General features: G+C 42.5%; 2 protein-coding genes across 55 annotated transcripts in view; one reads left to right on the top strand and one right to left on the bottom strand.

Moving 5' to 3' along the window:
• Positions 1 to 15,165, top strand: part of DRG1 (developmentally regulated GTP binding protein 1) — an 80,992-nt gene extending 65,827 nt beyond the window's left edge. For 7 of the 8 annotated variants that reach the window (XM_081542419.1, XM_081542421.1, XM_081542422.1 and 4 more), the window contains 8 exons: positions 86 to 209; positions 1,117 to 1,292; positions 6,923 to 6,992; positions 9,260 to 9,429; positions 11,761 to 11,891; positions 12,943 to 13,110; positions 13,375 to 13,497; positions 14,347 to 15,165. In XM_081542419.1, the coding sequence (XP_081398545.1) occupies positions 86 to 209; positions 1,117 to 1,292; positions 6,923 to 6,992; positions 9,260 to 9,429; positions 11,761 to 11,891; positions 12,943 to 13,110; positions 13,375 to 13,497; positions 14,347 to 14,446 (1,062 nt within the window). In that variant the 3' untranslated portion in view covers positions 14,447 to 15,165. Of the gene's footprint in view, positions 1 to 45; positions 210 to 1,116; positions 1,293 to 6,922; positions 6,993 to 9,259; positions 9,430 to 11,760; positions 11,892 to 12,942; positions 13,111 to 13,374; positions 13,498 to 14,346 lie in introns of all 8 variants that reach the window. The other variant, XM_081542425.1, reaches the window with a different exon arrangement.
• Positions 15,166 to 19,026: 3,861 nt separating this feature from the next.
• Positions 19,027 to 25,414, bottom strand: part of EIF4ENIF1 (eukaryotic translation initiation factor 4E nuclear import factor 1) — a 45,081-nt gene continuing 38,693 nt past the window's right edge. For 42 of the 47 annotated variants that reach the window (XM_081542353.1, XM_081542374.1, XM_081542385.1 and 39 more), the window contains 5 exons: positions 23,588 to 23,672; positions 22,167 to 22,299; positions 20,711 to 21,055; positions 20,304 to 20,468; positions 19,027 to 19,789 (listed from right to left, as the gene is read on the bottom strand). In XM_081542353.1, the coding sequence (XP_081398479.1) occupies positions 19,548 to 19,789; positions 20,304 to 20,468; positions 20,711 to 21,055; positions 22,167 to 22,299; positions 23,588 to 23,672 (970 nt within the window). In that variant the 3' untranslated portion in view covers positions 19,027 to 19,547. Of the gene's footprint in view, positions 19,790 to 20,303; positions 20,469 to 20,710; positions 21,056 to 22,166; positions 22,300 to 23,583; positions 23,673 to 25,414 lie in introns of all 47 variants that reach the window. The other 5 variants (XR_014068974.1, XR_014068970.1, XR_014068972.1 and 2 more) reach the window with 1 other exon arrangement.

Here is a 25,414-nt window from a genome sequence, read left to right as displayed (position 1 = left end):
CCTTAGAGCTGGGGGAGCATTCATTCTGGATGTTTTACCTTGTAGAAACTGCTTCTGATTTATGGCTGTGATTCCTCCCGAATAGATGGCTCGGACTCAGAAGAACAAGGCCACAGCACACCACCTAGGGTTGCTTAAGGCTCGTCTTGCTAAGCTTCGCAGGGAGCTCATTACTCCAAAAGGTGGTGGTGGTGGAGGACCAGGAGAAGGTTCGTGTTTGGGTTTTTCTTTTCTTTTTGTGTGTGTAATTGTTATGAAAGTAGTAAAGGCATATGGTAAAAAATAGTTTAGAAATATCTATCAAAGTAGATTTATGTTTTCTAAGCTTAAATTCTTGAATTGTGTTTATTTTTATTCTATTGATTTCTGGGTTTGTGTGGGTTTTTTTTTTTTTGGCCATACAGCGTTGCTTGTGGGATTTTAGTTCCCCTATCAGGGATTGAACCTGGGCGTTGGCAGTGAAAGTGCAGAGTTGTAACCACTGGACTGCCACGGAATTCCCAATTCTGCTGATTTCAAAGGCTAATGAATATTCTCTAAGTGAACTAGGGTTTTGTGTATGTATATCCTGTTCTGATGCAAAATAAATCTATGTTGGCTCAGTGAAATATATAAATAAAGAGTCGACAAGATAAAGGAAGTTGCTGCAAAGGGAAGTGAAGGTAGAAAGAATAAGTTGAAGCCAAGAGAAAGTTGGTATGAAAAGTAATGTCACAAGGTCTGTACACGTCTACAGAAGGGCCACAAATTTGGCTTTGAATTTGTTTGCAACTAATTGTAAGAAAAGAAAACTCTTGGTAGTCACACAGTTCCCAGGGTTTGTAGGGAAGAAAAACTTTTTTTAGATCAATTATTGTATAACATCTGGGCCTAAATACTGTGCATAGGTATACAACAACAATTAGAGGTATAAAGTTTTTCCATCAAACAATCCATTAAACACTGTGAATTGCCATGGGGGAATTTTGTGTGCTTAAGTTCTACCCTAGAGATAAACTGTTAAAAGTTGGAGAAATAGATTTTAGAGGGGTAGGCAACCAGAATGTAAAAGGAATTGCTTGAGTCTCAACTCTCCCAGAGATAACATTCTTCTTTTTATATTTATTGATGTTTTAGGATTTGATGTTGCCAAGACAGGTGATGCTCGAATTGGGTTTGTGGGTTTTCCATCTGTGGGGAAGTCAACACTGCTCAGTAACCTGGCAGGGGTATATTCCGAGGTGGCAGCCTATGAGTTCACTACTCTGACCACTGTGCCTGGCGTCATCAGATACAAAGGTGCTAAGATCCAGGTAAGTTAGGCCTGCAGGCCAAGGACTGGAAGAAGTCAATTCTTCCGTTCATTTAAAAAGAACTTATTTGGAACTTTCTATATGCCAAGCCTCGTATTTGATCTATCAGAACCTTTTTGTCTAGCAGGGGAGACAGAGAAGACCAGTGCATACAAATAAAAATATCATTTGTAAAAACACAGAGAAAGGAAGGACTACTTTTTCCACCTGAGGATGGGGTGAGGGAGGGTCTGGTAAGACAGAAAAAGCTTTACATAGAAAGTGACAGTAATATGGGTTTTGAAGTTTATTAGAATTTTATCAGCTGTAGAATATAAAGGGCAATTTCAAGCAGCTGTAATGGGGAACGGCCTGTAGTGGGAGCTTAGCTGTGGATAGGGAGTAGTAGAAACTGAATTTGGAAAGGTCGATTGGAGCTGAATTATGAAGGATCTTATGTGCCTGCTAAGGAAGTTGAATTTTATCTTGTACATAGCTGGGAGCCATTAGAAACTTCTTAATAAAGAATAGCATGGTCAGACTCTTTCTGGAAGATAATTCTTATCTGTGAGGCTTAATGAAGTTGTTGTCTTCAAAAGTTCTTAGATAGATGATAGATTTAGGGCTCCCAAATGAGGAGTCCACTTGGGTATGAAAGATACATGTACAATATGATAGAACACTTTCTTTTTGGCTCCACAGCTAAGAAGGTAAGGTTCTGAATTTCATAACATTTGAATCTAGGCTAGAGGTTCCCAAGCCCTTAGTGTCTCAGTAGGTTCACACCCTTAGTGTCTTAGTAATTATTTCCTGACAGCTTTTCTGTTTCCAGTAATTTTTTGTGGTGCTCCAGGCCAAGAGAAGTAACCTAATGGTTCTGTTCCTTTAATAGTTAGATCCAAACAATTATTTATGACCCTACAGCTACAGTTATTTACTAATGGGATATGGACACTGTTAGATACCATGTAACTTCTCAAACTTTGGAGTCAGATTGAATATTGCCACATTTGTTTCTTTTTCCACCCTGATTTTTGTGTGTTGCCTAATTTTTGCCGTAGTAATCACTGGAAAATCCAGCTTTACAAAGATTTGGATCTGTTGTTGTTGAAAGCAGTGTAGTAGAATCTAATGGTGAAATTGTGAGCTTCTTGGATCTAGTAGGTTGACAAATACTGAGAATTGCTGTTTGTCTTGAAAATTAGAATGCCCCACTGCCTTGGCAGAGCATTTAAAAACTCTTTAGGCATTTGTTTTCCCTCTAAACAGTGAGTAACACGGTGAGTTGTGAAGTGCATTCATATTTCCTTATTATAGACTCTGAAGTAAGGAGGGACCAGTGTCTTGGTGGTATTTTCAGTGACTCTTTTTCCTTTCTGGTTAGGTACCATTAGAACATGTACCTTTCTAGGACTCCATGCCAATGTATATAACAAGAATGAGGACACTTGGGCATATCTGGACTACTGCTTAATTTCATCTGGTTTCAGAATCGTGTTGATAGTCAGTTTTGTCAGTTCAGAGAGTAACCTCTTTCCTGAAGAGATGTTATGGCGCCTCTTGGTATAACCCCTGTCTTTTCTTGTCTTTTCCTCAAAACCTTCCTTTGTTTCAGTCTCTTTTGACCTTTTCAGGTTTTTTTCTTCCTTTTTTTCATGGTGCTTTGTTTTCCATCTGTGCCTGCTGCCCGTTTTTCCTTCCATTTTGACTTTCTCCAGAAACCAAGTTAAGTAGGCATACTAGTAGGTGTGTTTAACTGGATTAAAATGACTGCCCTCAAAATGTTTCTTAAAAGGCTCTTTTGTGGCAGAGGACTCATTATCTGTGACTCTCTGGGGAGTGGTATACAAAATTAGAACCATCTAATAAATATAAGGAGATTGGTTTCTGTTTTTGTTGTTGTTGCTATTGTTAGGAAGATCTTTTTTAACAATAAAGGTGCCTAAAAATGGAATAGTACCTCTTGGGATAATTAGTTACTGTGTCTGGAGATGTTCAAGTAGTAGCTGAACCACCAATTAACCAATTAACCAGTGATGTTAGAAGAAAACTGATGTTTCACATAGTCAGAGATTGGCCTGCAAAGTGGATTTACAGTGCTTTAAAAATTATGGGGCTTATGTTTCATCTTGCCAGAGTCCCTAGGACTCCTGTTGTCATATATGTGTGTGTGTGTGTGTGTATGTGTGTATATGGACATGCACATACATCTGCTTTAACCTCTAAAGGTATTTGAATTTGAAGTAGGTTAGCATCCAGAAAGGCAAGCCAAAGAATGCTCAAACTACCACACAATTGCACTCATCTCACACTCTAGTAAAGTAATGCTCAAAATTCTCCAAGCCAGGCTTCAGCAGTACGTGAACTGTGAACTTCCAGATGTTCAAGCTGGTTTTAGAAAAGGCAGAAGAACCAGAGATCAAAGTGCCAGCATCTGCTGGATCATTGAAAAAGCAAGAGAGTTCCAGAAAAACATCTATTTCTGCTTTATTGACTATGCCAAAGCCTTTGACTGTGTGGATCACAATAAACTGTGGAAAATTCTGAAAGAGATGGGAATACCAGAGTATCTGACCTGTCTGTTGAGAAACCTGTATGCAGGTCAGGAAGCAACAGTTAGAACTGGACATGGAACAACAGACTGGTTCCAAAAAGGAAAAGGAGTCCATCAAGGCTGTATATTGTCACCCTGCTTATTTAACTTATATGTAGAGTATATCATGAGAAATGCTGGGTTGGAAGAAACACAGCTGGAATCAAGATTGCCGGGAGAAATATCAATAACCTCAGATATGCAGATGACACCACCCTTATGGCAGAAAGTGAAGAAGAACTAAAGAGCCTCTTGATGAAAGTGAAAGAGGAGAGTGAAGAAGTTGGCTTAAAGCTCAACGTTGAGAAAACTAAGATCATGGCATCTGGTCCCATCACTTTCATGGGAAATAGATGGGGAAACAGTGTCAGACTTTATTTTTTTGGGCTCCAAAATCACTGCTGATGGTGATTGCAGCCATGAAATTAAAAGACGCTTACTCCTTGGAAGGAACGTCATGACCAACCTAGATAGCATATTTAAAAGCAGAGATGTTACTTTGCCAACAAAGGTCCGTCTAGTCAAGGCTATGGTTTTTCCAGTGGTCATGTATGGATGTGAGAGTTGGACTGTGAAGAAAGCTGAGTGCCGCAGAATTGATGCTTTTGAACTGTGGTGTTGGAGAAGACTCTTGAGAGTCCCTTGGACCGCAAGGAGATCCAACCAGTCCATCCCAAAGGAGATCAATCCCGGGTGTTCATTGGAAGGACTGATGTTGAAGCTGAAACTCCAATACTTTGGCCACCTCATGCGAAGAGTTGACTCATTGGAAAAGACCCTGATGCTGGGAAGGATTGGGGGCAGGAGGAGAAGGGGACAACAGAGGATGAGATGGTTGGATGGCATCACTGACTCAATGGACATGGGTTTGGGTAAACTCTGGGAGTTGGTGATGGACAGGGAGGCCTGGCGTGCTGCGATTCATAGGGTCGCAAAGAGTCGGACACAACTGAGCGACTGAACTGAACTGAGCATCCAGTTCTTAAAATCCTACAGTTACGTGATTTGAAGATATATTTTTTCTTTTCTCAATTCTTAGTTGTAACCTGCTGCTGCTGCTGCTGCTAAGTCACTTCAGTCGTGTCCAACTCTGTGCGACCCCATAGATGGCAGCCCACCAGCCTCCCCCGTCCCTGGGATTCTCTAGGCAAGAACAGTGGAGTGGGTTGCCATTTCCCTCTCTAATGCAGGAAAGTGAAAGTGAAGTCGTTCAGTTGTGTCCGACTCTTAGTGACCCCATAGACTGCAGCCTACCAGGCTCCTCCATCCATGGGATTTTCCAGGCGAGAGTACTGGAGTGGGGTGCCATTGCCTTCTCCGGTTGGAATCTGAAATTCACATATGTAAAGCGTGGCCTATTTTTATTGGGTGAAATTTAGTTGCTACATTTTAGTAGTTCAGTGTAATTTAAAATATTTACATAGTTTAATGTAATTTTAAATATTTCCCTCTCAAGAAGAGCTTAAGTTAACTTGCTTTTATGTGTGTCGGGGCCTCAATAAATTTCTCTACCATGTTCAGCTGCCACAGTTAGAAAGCGCTTGCTTTTTTTTCCTCAGTTTAATATTAAAGGAAATATTATTTTATTTTATTTATTGCACTGTGCCAGGTCTTAGTTGCAGAATGCGGAATCTAGTTCCCTGACCAGTGATTGAACCTAGGCCCCCTGAATTATTTGGAGTGTAGAGTCTTTGCCCTTGGACCACCAGGGAAGTCCCCAGGCTTATCTTATATTTTCCCTGCCCCAGCCCTGCAATGAACCACTTCTGAAGGAGCTGTTCCTTCCTTTTGTTGGAGATGGGTACTTAGAAATCAAGATCTGGCGTGCTCACTAGTCCCAGTTTTAGAGGAGCTAATGTTATTTATTATGTAGTGAGGAATAGGGAGGATCTTTTGAGCAGGTTATCAAATGGAAAAGTTGAACTCTAAACACCTCCTGAATTCGTTCTTTTTCCTTGTGGTTTATTTAATGTGAAGTATATTTCTGTAATATCAGACATGCTTACCACAAAAGATGGTTTTTTTTTTCCCCCTTTGGCCGTGCTGCACAGCTTGTAGGATCTTACTTCCTAGACCTGGGATGAAACCCAGGCCCTCGCCATTGAAAGTGGAGAGTCTTAACCACTGGACTGCCAGGGAATTCCCCAGCAAAGACTAGTTTTAAATGATGTTTTGATAAGCTGCAACTATATCCCTGTCTGTTCATGTGGATAATTCAGTATTGGCCATACAGTACCATGGCCCTTGGTATTTTCAGATTTTACATATGCTCGTAACAGACTCTTAAGAGCTTGTAACTATAGTTTATGAATTTGAATCATGAGTGCTACAGATTTGGTTTTGGTGTTCTCATTATTAGGTACATAACACTGTGACTTATGTGAAGTTTTACTTTATTGCATTTCCTGGGCAATTGAGTGGTTATTTTCGACTGAGGACACATATCAGAGTCACCCTTGGAGCCTTTTGAAATACAGATCAGTATCTGAATCCTACTTTGGCTCTTGCAAAGCAGAATTTACAGGGCTAGGGCTTAAATATATGTATTCTGAATTGTTTTACAGGCGATTCTTACGTGCTTGCTTAAGAATGGCTGCAGAAATTTTTGTGAATTGGAAGATTTGCAAAGGTCTCAGGATTTATCACTTGTGAATATCGTGATCCAGTTATTATCTATAGTAAGGAATTTGTGTGGAGGCTCAACTTTCTGGAAAGTGGGAAAATATTGAAAGATATTAAGGTAGAATTATGGATTTGTCACCCCAAGATGTGGATTAAAATCTGATTTATTTGGACCGTGACTTTGGGCAAACCACTTAACCTCTATGAACCTCAGCTAATATCCTTATTCACAGACTTGCCTAGGTATTTTGAATGAGATAAAGTATATAAGAAGCTTGCAGCTGGTATTTAGTAGATGCTTAGTAAAAGTAAGATTCACAATTCACTTACAAGGAAGACTGGATTTGGATCTGCTAAATTTTGAATACTTAAATCATTCTGTTTAATCTGTTCAGATTTGTAACCAGCTTTTCCTTTTCTCTCCTTGATCTTGCAGCTTTTGGATCTCCCAGGTATCATCGAGGGTGCCAAGGATGGGAAAGGTAGAGGCCGTCAAGTCATTGCAGGTGAGTGTTCTGGGGCCACCGTCCTGGTGTGTCATCTCTTTACTGGGTGCTGTTCCTTTAGGGACTGTGGAGCTTGGAGTTGGTACCACAGTGAAGGGAATAGTTTTACCTGACTTCTCACTGGAGCAGAATGTTGGAACTTGAAGGGATTCAGAGAATAACAGTCCAGGCCCCCATTTGAAGGGAAAGGAAGGACAGGAGAAGTGAAGCGCTTTGATACAGTGTTGCCCTGCTGTGACAGGTTCAGAGCTAGACCTCAGATTTCCTGACTCCCACTCATGCCTTTTCTTCTTCTTTACTTTTTATTCAAAGTAAAATGTTATAAAAGGCTAATCATAGGGGAATTCTTTGGTGGTCCAGTAGTTAGAGCTCCATGCTTTCACTGCTTAGGGAGTGGATTCAATCCTTGGTCAAGGACCACAAGCCACATGATACAACCTTTAAAAAAAAGAAACGCTAATCATAAATTACAATAATCTGCTACTCCATCTGTTTTCATCTCTACTGGCATTCCCCATTGGCAAGTACTGTCAAATCTTCAATTGTTTCTTCTACTTCATATTTTAAAATGTTATACTTACATTACTGTTTCATGGTTAATTAATTTTAAAATACCATCTATTGGTTTCATTTTATGGTAGGAAATTAGTTCTCTCGTACTCCATTATCTCTTCTGCTATTTTTTCAAAGAAGTTATATCATAATTTTTAGTTAACTCATCAGTCATGGTTTATATTATTATGTAATGACTGTGTAACTTGTTCATTGCTGAGATAAGTACTGTATTATGACTTGATTTCTTTTCTCTTGAAATCTCCTTTTTAAATTTGTTTTTCATTGAGTTAATAATTGGTTCTTATTTTGTTTACTTTTCTCTTTGCTAATATTTTTCAAATGTTCCAATAGATCAAAAGCCTGTCAATCAGTATTTTTCTAGATATTTGAATACAATGGCTATTGAGGACTTTCTGTGCCTGGTGCAATTGAGTTATGGAATTTTAAAATTTATAATTTTAATTTAAATTTGAATAGCCCCAGGTGGCTAGTTGAGTCTGTGTTGGACAGTGTAGCCCCAGATTTTTTGCATGGTTGAGATTGTGTATGGGATCCCCTATTTCTTAGAGTTGTTGTCTTACCTGTTTTGGGTTATTTCATGTTTTGTTGAAGTACCTTATTTAGAAACTTAACGAAAAAGAGTGAATGATAGGTAAATTTTTCTTGTTTTTTTTCATGTTTGAAAGTATTTTTATTCCACCCTTACATTAAATTAATAATTTAGCTATTTATAGAATTATAGGTTTGAAGTCATTCATGGATGACTATCAGGAACTTGCTAAATGGAAAGAGTCAGGCACAAAAGACTATGTTTTGTATGATTCCATTTATACAAAATTCTTAAAAATGCAACTTAACCTGTGGTGACAGAGCAGTGGGTGACTGGGAATTGAAAGGGAGATTGCAAAGGGTACAAAGGAACTTTTGGAGATGATGGAAATGTTCCGAATCTCAGTTGCTGTGGTGGTTACATAGGTGTATACATTTGTCATCAAATTGTATGCTTAACATGGGTACTATTTATTTTTTATAAATTATAGCTCAAGAAAGTTGACAAAAAAATATGCTAACTGGATAACTTTTTTCTTTTAGAATTCTTACTGTTTTAAATCTTTCTGAACTTTTTCAGGGGTTCAGGTTATTACCTGGTTTGTATCTTCATTCCAAATTATTTTTCTGCTGGTATATCTAGAATGCTAGTGTATCTAGATCTAGACACATCTCTCGATGCACTAATAGAAAACAAAGCGTACATTGCAGAGTGACTTCTGGCATAATTCTTTGGAAACCTTAACTTCGTGTGTGTGTGTGTGTGTGTGTGTGTGTGTGTGTGTACATGCGTGCTAAGTCACTTCAGTTGTGTCTGACTCTTTGTGACCCTAGGGACTGTAGCCCACTAGGCTCTTCTGTCCATAGGATTTTTCAGGCAAGAATACTGGAGTGGGTTGCCATTTCCTCCTCCAGGGGACCTTCCCTACCCAGGGATCGAACTTGCATCTCTTACATCTCCTGCATTTGCAGGACAGTTCTTTACCACTAGTGCCACCTGGGAAGCCTGTGTCTATATTATATATATATATTTATATTAAAAAAAATTCTCTTTCTCTTAAGTGTAGAAACTATCTACCACCCCCTCCCTGTTTTGGAGTATTTGAATTATGTTAAGTCTTTAATGATCTTTGAAAAAGATTTTTTTATTTTCAATTCTTCAGTGGCCAGAACATGTAACTTGATCTTGATTGTTCTGGATGTCCTGAAACCCTTGGGACATAAGAAGATAATTGAGAATGAGCTGGAAGGCTTTGGCATTCGCTTGAACAGCAAACCCCCCAACATTGGCTTTAAGAAGAAGGATAAAGGAGGCATTAATCTCACAGCCACTGTAAGTGAAGAAAGTGATATGGGGTAGGTTGTTGAAGGGACTGGGGTGGAGAGTGGATTGTGGTACGTGGACACTGACATTTGAAAATTGCCTGGCTTCTCGCAGAGCTAATTGAAGTAATACAATGACATTGCAATGAATGACAGAGTAGGACAAGAGTCCATCTCAGACTACTTTTGTGGCTTTATTTCTCTTTGGGGTGGTATGGAACTAAAGCTTATGCTTACGTGAAGTAGATGGCTGCTGATATCATCTATTTTCATTCATTCAACACAGATTTATAGAGCACCTCCCATAGGCCACCATTGTTTTAGGCTTTCAGGGGAAATGGAAGAGGGGGCAAAATTCCTGGCTTTATATTCGAATGGGGAAGTAGCAAACAAAATTAGAGTGATTATAGTATATTATGAGTCTGAGTGCTACCTGCTGCACTAATACTGTATATTATGTTAGGATAAACTAAGGACAGAACTTAACTAGGGAAAGAGGATGGAGAGTGTTGGTGGAAGGGTTGTGGTTTTAAGTAGGTTGATCAGAGAAATCTTCACTGAAGTGACAAGAAGGAGTGAACCAAATGAATATCTTGAGGAAGGGCATTTTCCGTAGAGGGAACATCCAAGTGCAAGGCAGGTAGAGCATGCCTTTGCTTGTTTGAAGAACAGCAGAATGAGCGAGTAGAAGAGTAGTAAGAAGTGAAATCATAGCATGGGGCCATACGTACCTTTACTTTGCAGAGATGGTTGAGTTCCAGGCTGTGGAATAAAATTGATTCAGGTTTTAATGGAATCAGTCTGGCTGTTTGTTGAAAACAGACTGAAATGGGTTAAGAACAGAAACACAGAATCCATTTAAGAGGTTATTACAATAATTTAGTCAAGAAGTGATAGTTTCTTTGACCAGAGTTGTAATAGTGGAGGAGATGTGGCTAGTTATTGTGGAAAGATTTTGGAAATAGTTGGTGGGAATTACAGCCAGACTGGATGTGGGTTGTGAGAGAAAGAAGTGATGGTGAGTTTTTGTTATGAGCTAGAAAACGGACTCTCATGACTAAAATGGTAGGATTTAAGTATAGTATAGGTTTGGAGTGGAGGAGAAGATCAGATACTCAGTTTAAGATGCCAGTAACTAAGTTAGACATCCAGGTATTACTATCAAATAGGCATTTGAGGAAAGATCTGTGCTGGAGGTATAAATTTATTGGTTATCAATTTTAAAGCCATGAGCTTAGGTGAGATCACTTAGCTGAGGAAGGGAGTATAAATAGAAAAGAGTTTCAAGGATTGAGCTTTGTGATACCTTCCTCCACCTTCTCACAATGATTAGAGGCCAGGAGATGGGAAGAATCAGCAAATAAAACTTCTCAGTCAAGAAAGAAAATCAGAAAAGTTTGGAATCCTGATAGCCAATTAAAGTGTTTGAGATTGGTAAGAGTGATCGATTCTATGAAATGCTGCTTCTAAGTCATATAATTGAGGATTGAGAATTTCCTATAACATGTAACATTCTAGAGGTCCAGATGATTTGACTGGCATAGACTTAAGCTGTCCTGCCCCAAAGATCTTTCCTATTATCTTCTCATAATGTTTGAGTTGGAGCCTTCTTTCTGTATTTTTGCTAGGGCTGCTGTAGTAAAGTACTATAGAGTGGGTGGTGTAAACAGCAGAAATTTAATTGTCTTAATTCTGGAGCCTGGATATTTGACATCAAGATGTGAGCCATACTGGTTTCTTCTGAGGCCTCTGTCTTTGGCTTGTAAATGGCTGTCTTCTCCTGTGTTTTCCTGTGATCCTCCCTCTGTGTGTCTGTGTCTTGTAAGGACATGAGTCATATCGGAGAAGGCACTGGCACCCCACTCCAGTACTCTTGCCTGGAAAATCCCATGGACAGAGGAGCCTGGTAGGCTGCAGACCATGGGGTCGCTAAGAGTCAGACACGACTGAGCGACTTCACTTTCACTTTTCACTTTCATGCACTGGAGAAGGCAATGGCAACCCACTCCAATGTTCTTGCCTGGAGAATCCCAGGGACAGAGGAGCCTGGTGGGCTGCCGTCTACGGGGTCACACACAGTTGGATATGACTGAAGTGACTTAGCAGCAGTAGCAGCAGCAGCATATTGGATTAGGGCCCACCCATATGACATTTTAATTTAATTACCTCTTTAGATTTTAAGTATCTACTACTCAAAGCCTGTCTCATCTAGGATAATGGTCTTTAGAAATAAACTTGCACTTTATCTAGAATTATCCAGGTACATCAACAGATACTTTTAGGAGATTTTTTTTTTTTTTTTTTGCTCTCTGACCAGTTGTTGTCTTCTGTGCCCATTCAGTGCCCTCAGAGTGAGCTGGATGCTGAAACTGTGAAGAGCATTCTGGCTGAGTACAAAATCCATAATGCTGATGTGACTCTGCGTAGTGATGCCACGGCAGATGACCTCATTGACGTGGTGGAAGGAAACAGGTACTGACTGAATGGTGCCCGAGTTTGAATTTGAAGCCTTGTAATGGAAACAGCATTGGATTGTGAATCTGGCAGACATCAAGTCTAACTCCAGTTGTGCTCTTATCTCAAATAATAGTGGGCCTTGCTTTCTTTATCTATAAAATGAAGGGTTGGTCTTGATTGCTAACATCCTTCTTTGCTCTGAAGTTTGATGATGATAATCAAATTGCTTATTTCAGTTACTTGCTATGAACTAGGCTATCCCCTAAGCTCTGTGTTGTATGATGGTTCAAGAGAGTAGGTTCTCAGTCTGCTCTCACAGAATTAATCCATCTGAGAAATTCTGTAGGCTGTTCTGCAGAACTTAGAGCAGACTGGGCTGTATCTCTTTTCTCTAAGAGTACATAACTGAGATCCTACATAGCACGAGGCATTACTATTTGAAATTAAGTAATAATTGAAACTACTGTTAAGTTATTTCTGGCATTTTGAAAACAGACAAAAACTGGTGCTTTGAGTTACACGTTTTATAAGTTAGGCAGCTGAAGCCTAAGAAGTTGTGACTTGCCTAATTATTAGTAACCTTAGCCGCCCTGTTGATTGAACAGTTAGGATTGTGACATTGCTAGATGTTGTGTTTAAAAAAGTTTTTTTTAATTCTTGAAGTTATTATATTATTAGAAATATTTTACATTCTTACAGTTCATAAAACAACTGGGAAATCAACTCTGAGATCGCCTAGGGACACATGTCTAGAAAGTGACAGAGCTGGGAATACATTCTGCATGACTCTAAAGCCTATGTTATTTACACTGCAGCATGCTTTCTCAATAATTAGTTGCATGACTAGGGACTATGGCTTGAGTTTTGTTACTTCTTAACCAATAATTCACTTTTTGCATGTTCTACCTTATTTTGGTAGGAAACATTTTCTTTTTTTTGGCTGACTTTCTTATGATTCCATTTTAGAGTCTCTGATTTTGAGTCCTGGGTGAGGGGCTGTTGAATCAGACTGACAGTCTTGTCCATAGCTCCAGACTAACATACTGTTTTTCTTCTACTTCTGTAGAGTCTATATTCCCTGTATCTATGTGTTGAATAAGATTGACCAGATCTCCATTGAGGAATTGGATATTATCTATAAGGTGCCTCACTGTGTACCCATCTCTGCCCATCACCGCTGGAATTTTGACGACCTGTTGGAAAAGATCTGGGACTATCTGAAACTAGTGAGGATGTAAGTCTTAGTGGAGAGGGTATTATTACTTAGGACTTAAAGAAGACTGTCCAAAAATAATACCTGCTAGAGCTCATTAACATAATCTATTTTTAGAGAGAAAAATAAATTAATTCCTATCATCTGCAAGGCCATATTGAGGGCACCTTCTTCCTCAAGATAGAGGTTATCCGTGTCTGGTCTCTGGGTTGATGGAGGGTTGAGTTGTGTTCACACATGAAGCATTCTAAGAAGTAAGCAACCTGTGCTTCCTCTGTGTTCTAGTTATACCAAACCCAAAGGCCAGTTGCCCGATTACACGTCCCCAGTGGTGCTGCCTTACTCCAGGACCACGGTGGAGGATTTCTGCATGAAGATTCACAAAAATCTTATCAAAGAATTTAAATAGTAAGTATCATGGCATGTGGTACCTTCTTTTCCCTGTGAGCTACTGATTCTTCTAACTAGTAATTCTTAGGATAGTGTTATAGAAATTAGGCGTCAGGAAATGCTTGCTTGGTTAGAACCTTGCAATGTCTTCTTAAATGCTAAATCAAAACAGAAAGTAACACCGTGCCAACTTAGAGCAGGAAGAGCCTTAAACACCTCTTCAGGTTGGGAGGGCTGATAATACAGATTGCTCTGACGTGCTCTTGTTAATTCATTTTCCTCTTGGCAAACACAAAATGTTAAGTCTTCCTGCAAGCATCATATTGGGCTTCACTGGGTACTGAGGCCCCCCTAAACCTTTTGGATAAGTAAATACTCTCTTGATAAGAGTTCCTAGTATGGCTAAGGAAGGACATCCTACGTTTCTTACCAGTAACCGCTGATGGTTCATAGACCCAATAAAAACTAGTATTCTGTAACTGACATTGCATTTGTAGGAATCAGTTTCCAATCAGTTATTTCAGGGTATTTCTCTGTAACAAGCCTATGCTTTCTCCTTTTATTTTTAAATTAGTCTCGTCACACTTCTCATTTGTATTTTTTTCCTTTGAGTTTCATAAATTGGTTCTGGAGCATGGGGAACCACATAACTTTCAAGTCTTCCACTTCTTATGTGAAGGCTCCAGTGTGCCACACTTCAGGGGAAGCTAAAGCCTCTGGGCTTTGACTGGGGATAGGGAACCTTGTCTGTTGCAGGCGTTTGACTCTTAAGAACTGGGATGCTAACTCTAAGCAGAAAGTGACACGTAGGTAGGCAGAAGCTAGGTGATTATTTACACTGAATGTTCTTTTTTTCCTTTCATACAGTGCTCTGGTGTGGGGTCTCTCTGTGAAACACAATCCTCAAAAAGTGGGTAAAGACCATACGTTGGAGGACGAGGATGTCATTCAGATTGTGAAGAAGTGATGCCATCCCCTTCCCCCTCTGCCGGGCCAACCCTAGCAGCTTTCTCCACGATCAAACACCTGACTCCAAGCCCCTCCTGGATTTGGCAGGCACTGGATCAGGATACAGGGAGGGAGATGGAAGCACTCAAATTGGAACTTCACTTGTCTTAACTTGGTGTCACCTTATATGTTGAGCTGCATAAAGGACCTGGTAGGCCAGCTGACTATGTTCAGTTCATGTGTCATTGTCGGAATTTGTTTTGAGATGGATTGAATGAGGATGGTTATCTTAGTGAGGCAGCTGCAGAAGATGTACTTAGGAGCTTGGTCTTGAATGTGAAATGGGTAAAAATGTGACTGCAGCATTTCACCTGATGGTTAGTCCTGAGAAATGCTTCCAGCTGGATGTGGCTTTCAGTCCTTTCAAGTGGTCTTTCTCTAATGATACTGGAGAAAGGAAGGACTCAATGTAAGTTAACTGATCATTCCCTGCAAGTCTAGCCCACTTGGGAGATGGTGTAGTGTGGTGGTTGAGTAAAATACTCCAGCCAGACACATCGGACTTTGAGTGGCAAGCCCACCTTTAATTAGCTGTGAACCCTGCATAAATTACTTGATCTCTGTAAATGTCAGTTTCCTCATGTAACATGGAGATAGTAATAACACCTTCTAGAATGGAGATTCTTAGTATTAAGAGATGGTCCTTGTAAAATGCTTATTAGCACAGTGTCTGATATGTAAGTACTTGGTGAATGTTGGCTGTTGTTTTCACTGGTTCCTCTCCTTTAGTTAGAGCACAGCTGTGTATCCGTGTTGGGCTGAGTGTTGAGCTGAACTGTGCTGCCAGCTGCGTGCCACTGTCTCCTTTGCTATAACCCAGCCCTTATTGAACTCCCATGGCAGTCCTGGCCCCAACCACATAACCTGGGTGAAAGCATGGAAGTAGCCCAGTGCAAGCGAGGCAACCAGTATGATCAGAGCAGGTTTGTGGGTACACCTGTGTGTGTGTATGGAGGTGGGAGGGAGGGTAGGCTATAAGAAGTAATGGGGTCAGGATTACTGGAGAGGGTACTAAGGACACCATTAAAGGTTTTGGACTGGGAATAAGGGAATTTAAATTGACTGGCAGAAATCTTTGCGTCTGGAGTGGATTAGTGAGAATATGGGAGAGGGAGGGTGGGGACATAGAGGAAGAGAAATCTAAACCTGGTAACTGACTTGCTCTTTGGAGAGAGAAGTCAAAGATTATATAACTATGGATTGCAGGGATGATAGAGAAGGGTGGTCCATGAGAAAATCAGGAAGGGAAACAGATTTACAGGAAGACAGAGTTTGATTTTAGATGAAGTGAGCTAGAGCTTCTAGCAGGCTGTGAGCGGTGAGGATGTGGGATTATCCACACACTCAGCCTTTTCCAATAGTTGCTACTCTTGTTATCTTAGTGACAGTTGTTTCCCTCTCATAGTCTTCCTAGAGTTTGGGCTTAACACTGTCCCCATACCCAGGAGATAAGCCTCTCAGGCCTGGTATCCTAGTCACTTTGGAGGGTGTAGAGCTTGGTATCACTGGTACATTCATGATAGAGGCCATAATTTAGAGTCTACTCTGGCTTTTCAGAGAGACACTGGCTTTCTTAGATATGGGATTTCCAGCAAGGTTTACTCTCCAGGCAGAGCATATATTGGGTTTTGGGGAATCCTCAAATTCACTTTCATTGGGCAATGAAATGCCAGAATCTTGAGAAAGATGTTGAAATCAGGGTTCATTCCAAGGCTTCAGGATATGCTTTGAATGGACTTTGCTTCCATCCTTCCACACCTCCTTCTTCCATCAGTGGCCCCCTGATGTTCAAGGAGAGCGTTACCCTACCTCTCCTTTCTGGGCTCAGACTTGGGAGTTCTGGGAGAGGTACAGTTTTGTGTTTGGAATGCTGCCTGGGGTAGGGCCACCAAGGAGGGTTATTCCTACAGGGCAAAGCTTTCTCTTCCTGAACTCCAAGACTAGGGTTGTTTGACTGTTACAACATGGCTTGAATTTCCGTTTTTATTTTCGAATGCTTTTAGCTGTGTTGCAGTTCAGTTCAGCTCAGTTGTGTCTGATTCCCTGCGACCCCATGGACTATAGCACGCCAGGCTTCCCTGTCCATCACCAACTCCTGGAGCCTACTCAAACTCATGTCCATCACATTGGTGATGCCATCCAACCATCTCATCCTGTCATCCCCTTCTCCTCCCACCTTCAGTCTTCCCCAGCATCAGGGTCTTTGCCAGTGAGTCGGTTCTTCGCATCAGGTGGCCAAAAGTATTAAGCTGTGTTTAATAGCAGACAATAACTTAACCAGCTGAAATGGAAGAAAACTTGGTCTCTCACATAAGTTGTGTGGAGCTCAGATGGGCTAGCTGGTAGGTCACTGACGATCCACTTTCTTTCCGTGATGCCACCCTGTCCGCTGCTTTGCTGGGCAAATGGCTCCCCTCACAGTCGAAGAACATCTTTATAGCCTTGGGCTTTATACCAGTATCCAGAGGATGCTAAAGAGGGCTGAGTCCTAACTTTTGATGAAGCATTTCCCAGAAGCTGTACAGCCAGTTTCTCTTTGTTTCATACCCATTCTTGAACCAGCTGGTAGTAAAGGGAGTAGAATATTGGAGTCTGTTTACTCCAGTATGTTATCTTCATTCCTGGAGTTTATCCCTTTCATTTGTAGGCCAGTGGACCTGACTTCCTTTCTACTTTAAGAGGCTGTCTTATAAGATATCTCCTATAAGAAGACCTGGCTGTACTTTCCCATTTAAAAAAAAATTTAGCTTTATTTTTTTTCATTGTGCCTCACAGCACACAGGATCTTAGTTCCCTGACAAGGAATTGAACCCAGGGCCCCTGCATTGGGAGTGTGGAGTTTTAACCACTGGACCACCATGGAAATTCCTGTACTTTCCCATTTTTTCCCCTACTTCTCATTGATTATTACTAATTTCCAAAGTACTGGTTGCTCAACTGCTTCCTTAGGGACGGGGGCAATGTTCTTTCCTACCTGACCCCTCAACTTCCACTAGATTCTCTGTAGCCCTCTGCTGTTTTACTTTGAGGAGGCTTTGCACATCCTTCCAGCCTTGATTGCTTCTAAGCTTGTCTCATGCCTGCTAGACTTCCCAAAGATGCTCCATGTCAGATGGCTTATTAGCTGAGACATCACGTCATCATGTTCTCCTTACTCCATAGCTGGCTCTTAGTTTCTGAAGACTGTATTCACTTCCTTTTTTGCTTCTATTCCCATTCACCAAAATAGTTTTAAGATCTATGTATTTAGCTTCTGCTGTGCTATTCTTAGCAACACTCCTTTATTTTCTTCTGACTCCATCTCACCAGTTACTGGCTTTGCCCTTTGCTTGGTGCCTACATTTGTTCATGTCTGTCGTATTAGCTTCTAGCCTAAAAAGGAATTCCTCACTAGCAGCTTCAAACCAATCCTCCCCACTCTACACCTAGTGCTGTTGGTTCAACATGAAAGGAAAGGAGGTGAAAGGACACACAAGAAAGATGGAATTGGGTTCAGGTTTCTGTCCTGCCACTGTTGCTTGAGATTGTTTTCCAGATTCTTTGTTTATGAAACAAAGCAATTTGTGAGAATTCTAAACAGGGCTTATTTCTGAAGTTGAATCACTCAGCAGATCCCACTGCAGGGAGGGAGGGGTGAAGTTGAAGTACTATGAAGAGACAGACCTCATGCTCCATCCACAAAGCCAGGTTTTGTTGTAAAGCGACCTACTTTGCGTTCTTGGAAGTATAGGGCAGGGTAGGCAGCTCCAGGTTTATAGGCTGCACCCCTAACCCTTAGGCTGTTTTTTTTAACCTTTTAGTCAAAATCCAGTCATCTTGCTAACTTAACTTGTGAATCAGAACAGTCTCATTATTTGAGCCTCTAGTATGAAGTCCGACTAGAGTTGAGGGCCCTAAATGGACAGGAACTGAGAAATCGGCTAAGTGAACTCGAGGAGCTTGAGACTTGTCACCTCAGATTGGGAGGAATAAAAAACCTTCAGTCAGGAAAGGGGACTCAAGGCCATAGTTAGAGTATTCTGGGAGAATCCTCTTCCCAGTGTTGTGCATGTAGTTACGGTACACAGAATACCGGAGCGGAGGAGTAAGAACACGGAAGAAACTAACACAGGCACCAGAGTCTTGAGGGAAGTTCTATATAGAACAAATTCTGGAATCAATCAGAATTCTAATGCTCCATTCTTCCCTACTGGGGACTCTGACCTGGAGAACAGGAAGCCAACTGTTGACTTTTGCCCCAGTAAACGTGACAAATGACTATATACCTGATTACCCAATAAATTATTTTCACTAGGTGGGTTTAATTTTAGAAATTACACACTATCATCTGATATTAGCCACAAGACTACCTGTAGGGTCAGCTCAGTCTAAACTCACCCATTGGGGTCATTAAGGCTCAAGAAAGAGGGCCATGGCTTCCTCCTCCCAATCAGAGTTCAGTTCCATGAGTCTTAGAGAAAAAACTCCAGGTAATTTCCCGCAAGAACCTACTGAAGAGGAAAGGATTCAGGAAGAAATAAACACAACAGTGCCATCTACTTCATTCACACACTTAGCATATGCAACTTTAATCAACCAAAAGAAGCCCCAACTGTACAAGTGAAAAAAAAAATCCAAAATGTTGACACAGGCTTAACTAATACCAGCTACTTTTATGTACAGCTGTATAATTTCAAAAAAGCTATCCTATATGTATGTACAAAAGTTGTTTATACACAGGTCTGTACATAAGGGTCTATACATTTATTTCCTCAGAACCCTTAAGGTGCCACCTCTTGGTGAAGACACCAACACTTCATTCACATATCTTACAAAAAAAGACTTTCTAGGACTGACAATACTGCATCCTGTAGTCAAACCATGGAGACTCCACTGACTGGTTTAAGTTCCTTCCATCATAACACAGTCCACACCAGATGCCTGGGTGCCCCTACACAGCTTCACACAAGAGTGCTACAAAGTAAAAGCCGTAAACCAACGTGAGATGAGGAAGCAGAGTCCTGACCAGGGAGCTGCCTCAGGTCCAGGCTTTGGTGAGCGAGTGAGCCTGCCTGCCCTGCTCACTGTCGGTACTCCAGTTCATCTACACTGATGACTTTGGTGGGCATGGAGGGCAGGGGCTGCTGTAGCACATCTGAGCCAAACCATTTGGCGAGGCCCACAGGGGAGCCGCTCCTCTGGCTGGGGCGGTGCTCGAGCTGGGAGTGAACGTGGGGCAGGCCTGGCCGGCTGGGCACGTTCTGAGGAGTCGTCTGAACGCCGACAGCAGCTGCCTGGGAACCAGAGCCTGGAGGATGAAGAACTGTGGAGATACGAGGGAAGGTTCTCACTCGGAGCACAAGGAGGGAAAGTAGTTCTCCACTAGGCCCCGCTTCACTATCCCTGAAACTACAAACAGTTCTTAACAAGGTGATTGATTCTAGGCTTCTTTTGGAAACTCCTTTCCAAAATGCCACAACAGTATCTTGGAAAGCTGAGCTATTCAGAAGCCATTTGTATTGACAGTCCATCCTAGATGACACACGCCCTACTCCCCATGAGAAGCACAAGCAATGACACAAGCTGGGAAGAGTCTCTACTATCGGCACTCCCTGTGCTGAATCTGTCAGAAGGGTCCTCAGCCTCCTCTCCAAAGAGGCAAACAGACCAAAAATAAATAAAGCCAGGGTACACCTGGCTTTCCAACTGTCTTTACAGGAATTCCCAATCCAATCTTGCTAGGATATATTAGTAAATAGTGTCATTTTATCCCCTTCACTAGAAACTGGATCAAAAACTCCTATTCCTCAGCTCATCTGGTCCTCTCCTGAACCTACCTGAGCGCTGCAGCTGCTGCTGCATCATTGCCAGATGCAGAGGTGTCCCAGGACGAGGGTTTAGGAGAGGGTGACTAGTGGCAGGTAAAGGGTAAAAGGGTTGACTCAGGATTGGGCCAGATAGTCCCTGTAAATGAGTCAGGTCCATCCCAGGGGGAAGCACACCTATTGGGCAGAAAGAAGAAACGTCAGAAATAATCGACCTGAAAATTTTCAAGCTTGACTATCCAGTTTTGCTGATCGAAAGTTCCTTAAGAATGAAGGATGCTTAAGCTAGGTCCCTAATCCTTCAATGGACTGAGGAATAGATCAGATTGGACCCAATGGAATGTCTTTCTAGGGGTAAAACCCTCCAATGGTACAGCACTTCATCAGTTCTGGCAACTCATGCCAAGTGGGAAACTCACCAGCTTGGAGCAAACTTGGAAGATGCTGTGGATGTACTCCCTGGGCCAGCATCCTTTGGACCAACCCTGGGTGAAGCTGGTGAGCAGGCCGAACGATGGGGACATGGGGGACCAGGGGAACTTGGTGGACAGGGCGGAGAAAAGGTGTTCCTGGGACTGGGGATGCCAGGGTGGGCGTCTTCCTCCCAGCTGCTTTAGGTCGATAATCTTGTTCTTTGGTGTAACGATTGGTCTGGGACAGTGGGGTGGAACAGGAAAACCGCTGCAGGGTTGACAATTTGGGATTTGTGGTGGGAGAAGAGTCCCGATCAGCAGTGGGCACAGAGCTGGATGACAGGAGGTTCTCTGTAAGGATCCAGACAGAATATTTTGGTATTCACAAACTTTTTTTGTCCTCCCAATGAATCAGTAACTCATTTGTCAGAAAACTCACAATCCTTATTTGATCTCCTCAACAGATTGAGAGGACTGCATTGTAGGGCCCACTGTTTCTTGCCTTGTGAACTGGCCTAGTCAAGGTCATGGGTAGTTAGGGACAGACTTTGGAGTAGATCCCAAGTATTCCAGTCTTCCAACACCTTGCTGGAAGAGTTTATTTTTGCTACACTCTAAAAATCTAGAGACTCTGAAGTTGTAAATGAGATAACTTAAAAAAGGATTCATCTTTGTTCTTCCCAATCCAAGAACAGCTATGGGCAAGCAAGCCTGGCAACATCAGGTCTGGTGGCCTGACTTGGTCAGGGACTTGGCTCTGTCCATAGCTAGGGCTGTGGTCTGGCTCTGTGTGGGAGCTAGTCCTGTCCTAGTCGGCTGCTTGGGATTAACATGCTTTTCAGCCTAAGGGGAAAAAGTGAGTAAAATTATGCAAGTTCATCACAACAGAAAGCCTAAAGAGCAATTACTGTCTGGTGAAGGAATCTGAACTGCCTTTTAATAGGACCAACAGGATTGCCTTCCTTTCCCCAGAGGCTTTCTCACAGGCAGAAAGCTCTTAGACCAATACTCTAGACCTATATAAAACTCACTCATTAGAATCTGTTTCACTATGTCCTTAACCATCCCAACTGTGCAACCCCTAAAAACCTCTTACATTTTCCACATATTTCTGAAAGCCTCACATACCTCCTATATGCTTCACCCACTGCACAGATCTTACTGGGTAATTAGTCTCCAGACTGGAGAGAACTTTTCAGAAATAAAACTGGTTGAACTTGTATTAATTTGCCAAATAAATGTACTCATAATTCAAGCCTAAATAAGGATCCTGAATGCTTGTTCTTCCTAATGCCAGCACTCATGCCACTATTAGACTGGGCAGAATTTCAAGTGGCTAAGTGACTGTGAGCTGCCCCACTCCTTCTGTTAGACTCAGAACTGAGGTCCAGAGCAGCAGGGGCCTTGCCCAAGGCTTTGTGGGCTGGTGCCCTGTCACACAGCCTCAACAGCTCTGAAGTACCTTCACTGGGCTTCTGAGTGTCCTCTTTACTGTCACCAAGAGCTGCTTTTCCAGAGGCTGGCTCCTCCTTGCTTTTCTCTTTGCTCTCATACATCTTACGAATCACTGAGGTAGGAGTGAAGGAAGGAGAAAGCTGTAGAGGAAAACAGTATTCACACATTCTTTAATTGCCTCTCCCTAATCACGTGGCCAAACTACTGAAGCTAAAGAGTCCCCTTTTGGCAGCACGTGGCAGAGGCCGACTCCAGCGTCGCGGCCTCTAGCTGCTGGAAGAAGAGCATCCGGATGGACCGAACAGGCGGCGGCCCCAGTGCGCCATCCCTTGCTCGCAGTTCACTTTAATCAAAACCGAGATGCAGCCAGCACACAAAGGTAGTTAAAGCACAGAAATTTCTACCTGCCTGTCTGCAGCGATGGAGCCCTGCCTATGCAGCCTCTGCTCCAGCCATTCCCCAGCCCAGAGTTAGGCTGGGAAGGGGAAAACCATGGCCAGGAGAAAACCCTGAAACAGGAGGCCCCCTCCCCTAAGCTGGCAAAGGACATTTCAGATGCAACCACAGAACCTAAATCTCTCTGTACTCTTAATGTTTCCCACCTTAACTTGGCTACCAGAAAACCCAATTAGCTTCTTAATGGTCTCCTCTGCCACCAGTACTCACCATTTGGGGTCCTTTGTTCCCACCTCTTTACTGCCAATTTTTACATTGATGTTTTTACTGTGCATGCAGCTTTTCTCATTAAACAACCCCGTATCCTTAATGACAGGAGACAGGGCATGAATTACGAACAGAAAAGCTCCTAGATCCTGCCTTCAGGGTGCTTGGTGCAAAGACCACTTGGGGTCCTGAAGTACAGAATAATAGTCTTTTCCCCTCATCTTACCAGCCCTGAATAGGTGATAAAGGTGGGGTGAGTAAAACCTAAAAAAATAAATAATGCTGGTTCATGAGTCAGTTGTAAAGCCTGACTTGTAACCGCAAATAAGCAAACCACTCTGTCCCAGCCTTAACTTTCACTGAGCCCTGAATCTAAATTTGTGGACTCGCACCATGTCTTACCGGACGCCCCATGCTCTAGCTCCCATCACCCATCTTCCTCACCTCCCATCCTTCACTTTCATCCCTCCTCTGCTCCCCGCTCCAGTGGTCATTCATTGGAACATACCACACCACCCTGTATGCCCTGGCCCTGACTCTTCTGTCGGAACACACTTTCCCCAACATGGGGGCTTCACTAGAACTTAGAATCGTAAGAGACTACTTCCTGAAAGGGGAGGACCTAATAAACAGGCAGGTATAAACGTCTATTAAATCACTGACTCCTGTGGAAGGCACTCAAGGACAATTCGGGGCACACAGTGACTTAGGCACAACAAGCAGGGAGGAGCCTAGGAGTCATTCATAAGGGCAGAGGTCACTGACCATGCTTGTGATGGAGGCGGCTGGGGCAGGGGAAGAGGAATTCCCTCGGTGCATGGGTGCTGGTGACTTGGTCACTCGCTGTTGCCTGTAAACAAAACCCAGTCATTAGTGTGAGTCCCAGCTGCGTAAAACTCAAGGCCAACCCAGGAAACACCCCATTTCCTTTCTTCAATTTCCCAAGCATTTAATAAGTGTCTAACATGTGCAAAACTATATGCCAAGTTCTGAGAAAGACAAAAGCTTAATGACGCATAGTCCTGGGCCTTGTAAGAGCTGTCATCTAATGGGGGAGATACTAATCTAGGGCAAACATGGCACGTGAAGGGTACCGGCAGAGTACGATGGGAAAACCAGGGGCAGGGGGAACAGGTACAGGGACGTGGGAAGGTCTTGGGAATGTAGGGTTATCCAGGGCTGGTGTGTAGTTTATTGCTGACTATGCCAGTGAGGCAGGCTGGAGAGGGCCTGCATTCTGTAGGGCAAGCTGTGCTCCAGAGGGTAGGGAGCAACAGCGAGTACCACAATCTCTGGTATAGAACTGAGGCTCTGAGAGACACCAGTTCAAGTCAAACAGAGCACCGAGACTGAGCTCTTTTAGTACCCAGTCACCTGAAGCATTCCCTGCCACTCCGGGTGGGCATGCAGGGCCAGCCCCAGGCCTCCCAAATAAAGTTTAAAAGAGCAGACTTCCTTCTCTCCCCAGACATTCTACTTATTCTCGCTTAACTTGGAAGAAAAAAGGAAAAGAGTTGATGACCACATAGGCTGAGAGAAGAATGAATTATGTGAGCTCACTGGCTACTCAAAGTTCACTGCATTTCAGTGATGTCAGACCTTGTACTGCAAAGGCCAAAACCCAAGGACAGTCAATGATTCTGAACTTCACTGACTCATAAGCAGAAGGGAACCCTAAACTCCTGGCTGCCTTCCAGTCTGTATCAGGTAAGCCCCAGTGCTGCCACACTGACACCAAGTGAGACAGCGAGGGGAGAGAGTATTCTGAGTGACCAAGAGGTGAAAAAGAGCAAGACAAGGAGAAACCGTGTCTGTTGGGGGACACAACTGTACAGGGTGTACAGGGAGGGCCTACCGTCTGATCCAAAAATTGACACTGTCTTGGATCTACCTGCTAGTTGCAAGTAAGTCACATTTGAAAAACCTAAGTTTCTGTATCTGTCAAATGCAGTTCTTTACCCCATCTACCTCACAGAGTTGCTGCCAAGAGCAAATTAAGTTGTGGATATCTAAAGTGCTTTGAAGGTCAACAAATTGTTACGCTGTAGAGAGAAGTCCAGTGAAGGGGCTCAGCAGACCAGTCGTGAGCTCTCTGTATAGGCTGGAGGGCTCTTATAGGACGGGCACATTTATACAAGAGAACAGGGTACTTACTAGTTCAGTGTTTTCTGAGTGTCAACATATAACCAGATGAAGTAAGACGCTGAGGCAGCATTTTTAATAATCACATCAAAACAAACAAGTTTCAAGTACCAAATACTATATGGGGTGGGAGTACAGTGTTTAAGGATGCACACTTTGCTGATAAAACTAAAACTATGAAGTTGGTGACTACTTTTAAGAGACTGGACAATGGTCACTTCTGGAGAAAGGAGTACTGGGACAAGGCACAGGGAGGGCTTCTGGGGAGCTGCCAAGGGAGTCTGCCTTACAATAAGCTACACATTTGCTTCATGCAGTTTTCTGCCTGTTTTATTTTACAATAAAAAAAAGGACAATATTGCTACCCTTTCTTCCCCAACTTACGGTTCATTTCATTTCACTACCTGTTGAAACTGGTGGAGAGGATGGGAGAAGAGTGAAGTCAGAAAT

This window comes from Giraffa tippelskirchi, chromosome 11 (genome assembly GCF_054371585.1).
Source record: "Giraffa tippelskirchi isolate mGirTip1 chromosome 11, T2T-mGirTip1v1.2.pri, whole genome shotgun sequence".
NCBI lineage: Eukaryota > Metazoa > Chordata > Mammalia > Artiodactyla > Giraffidae > Giraffa > Giraffa tippelskirchi.
The sequence above is the reverse complement of the archived record's forward strand: the minus strand, read 5'-3'. Positions and strand labels throughout refer to the sequence as shown.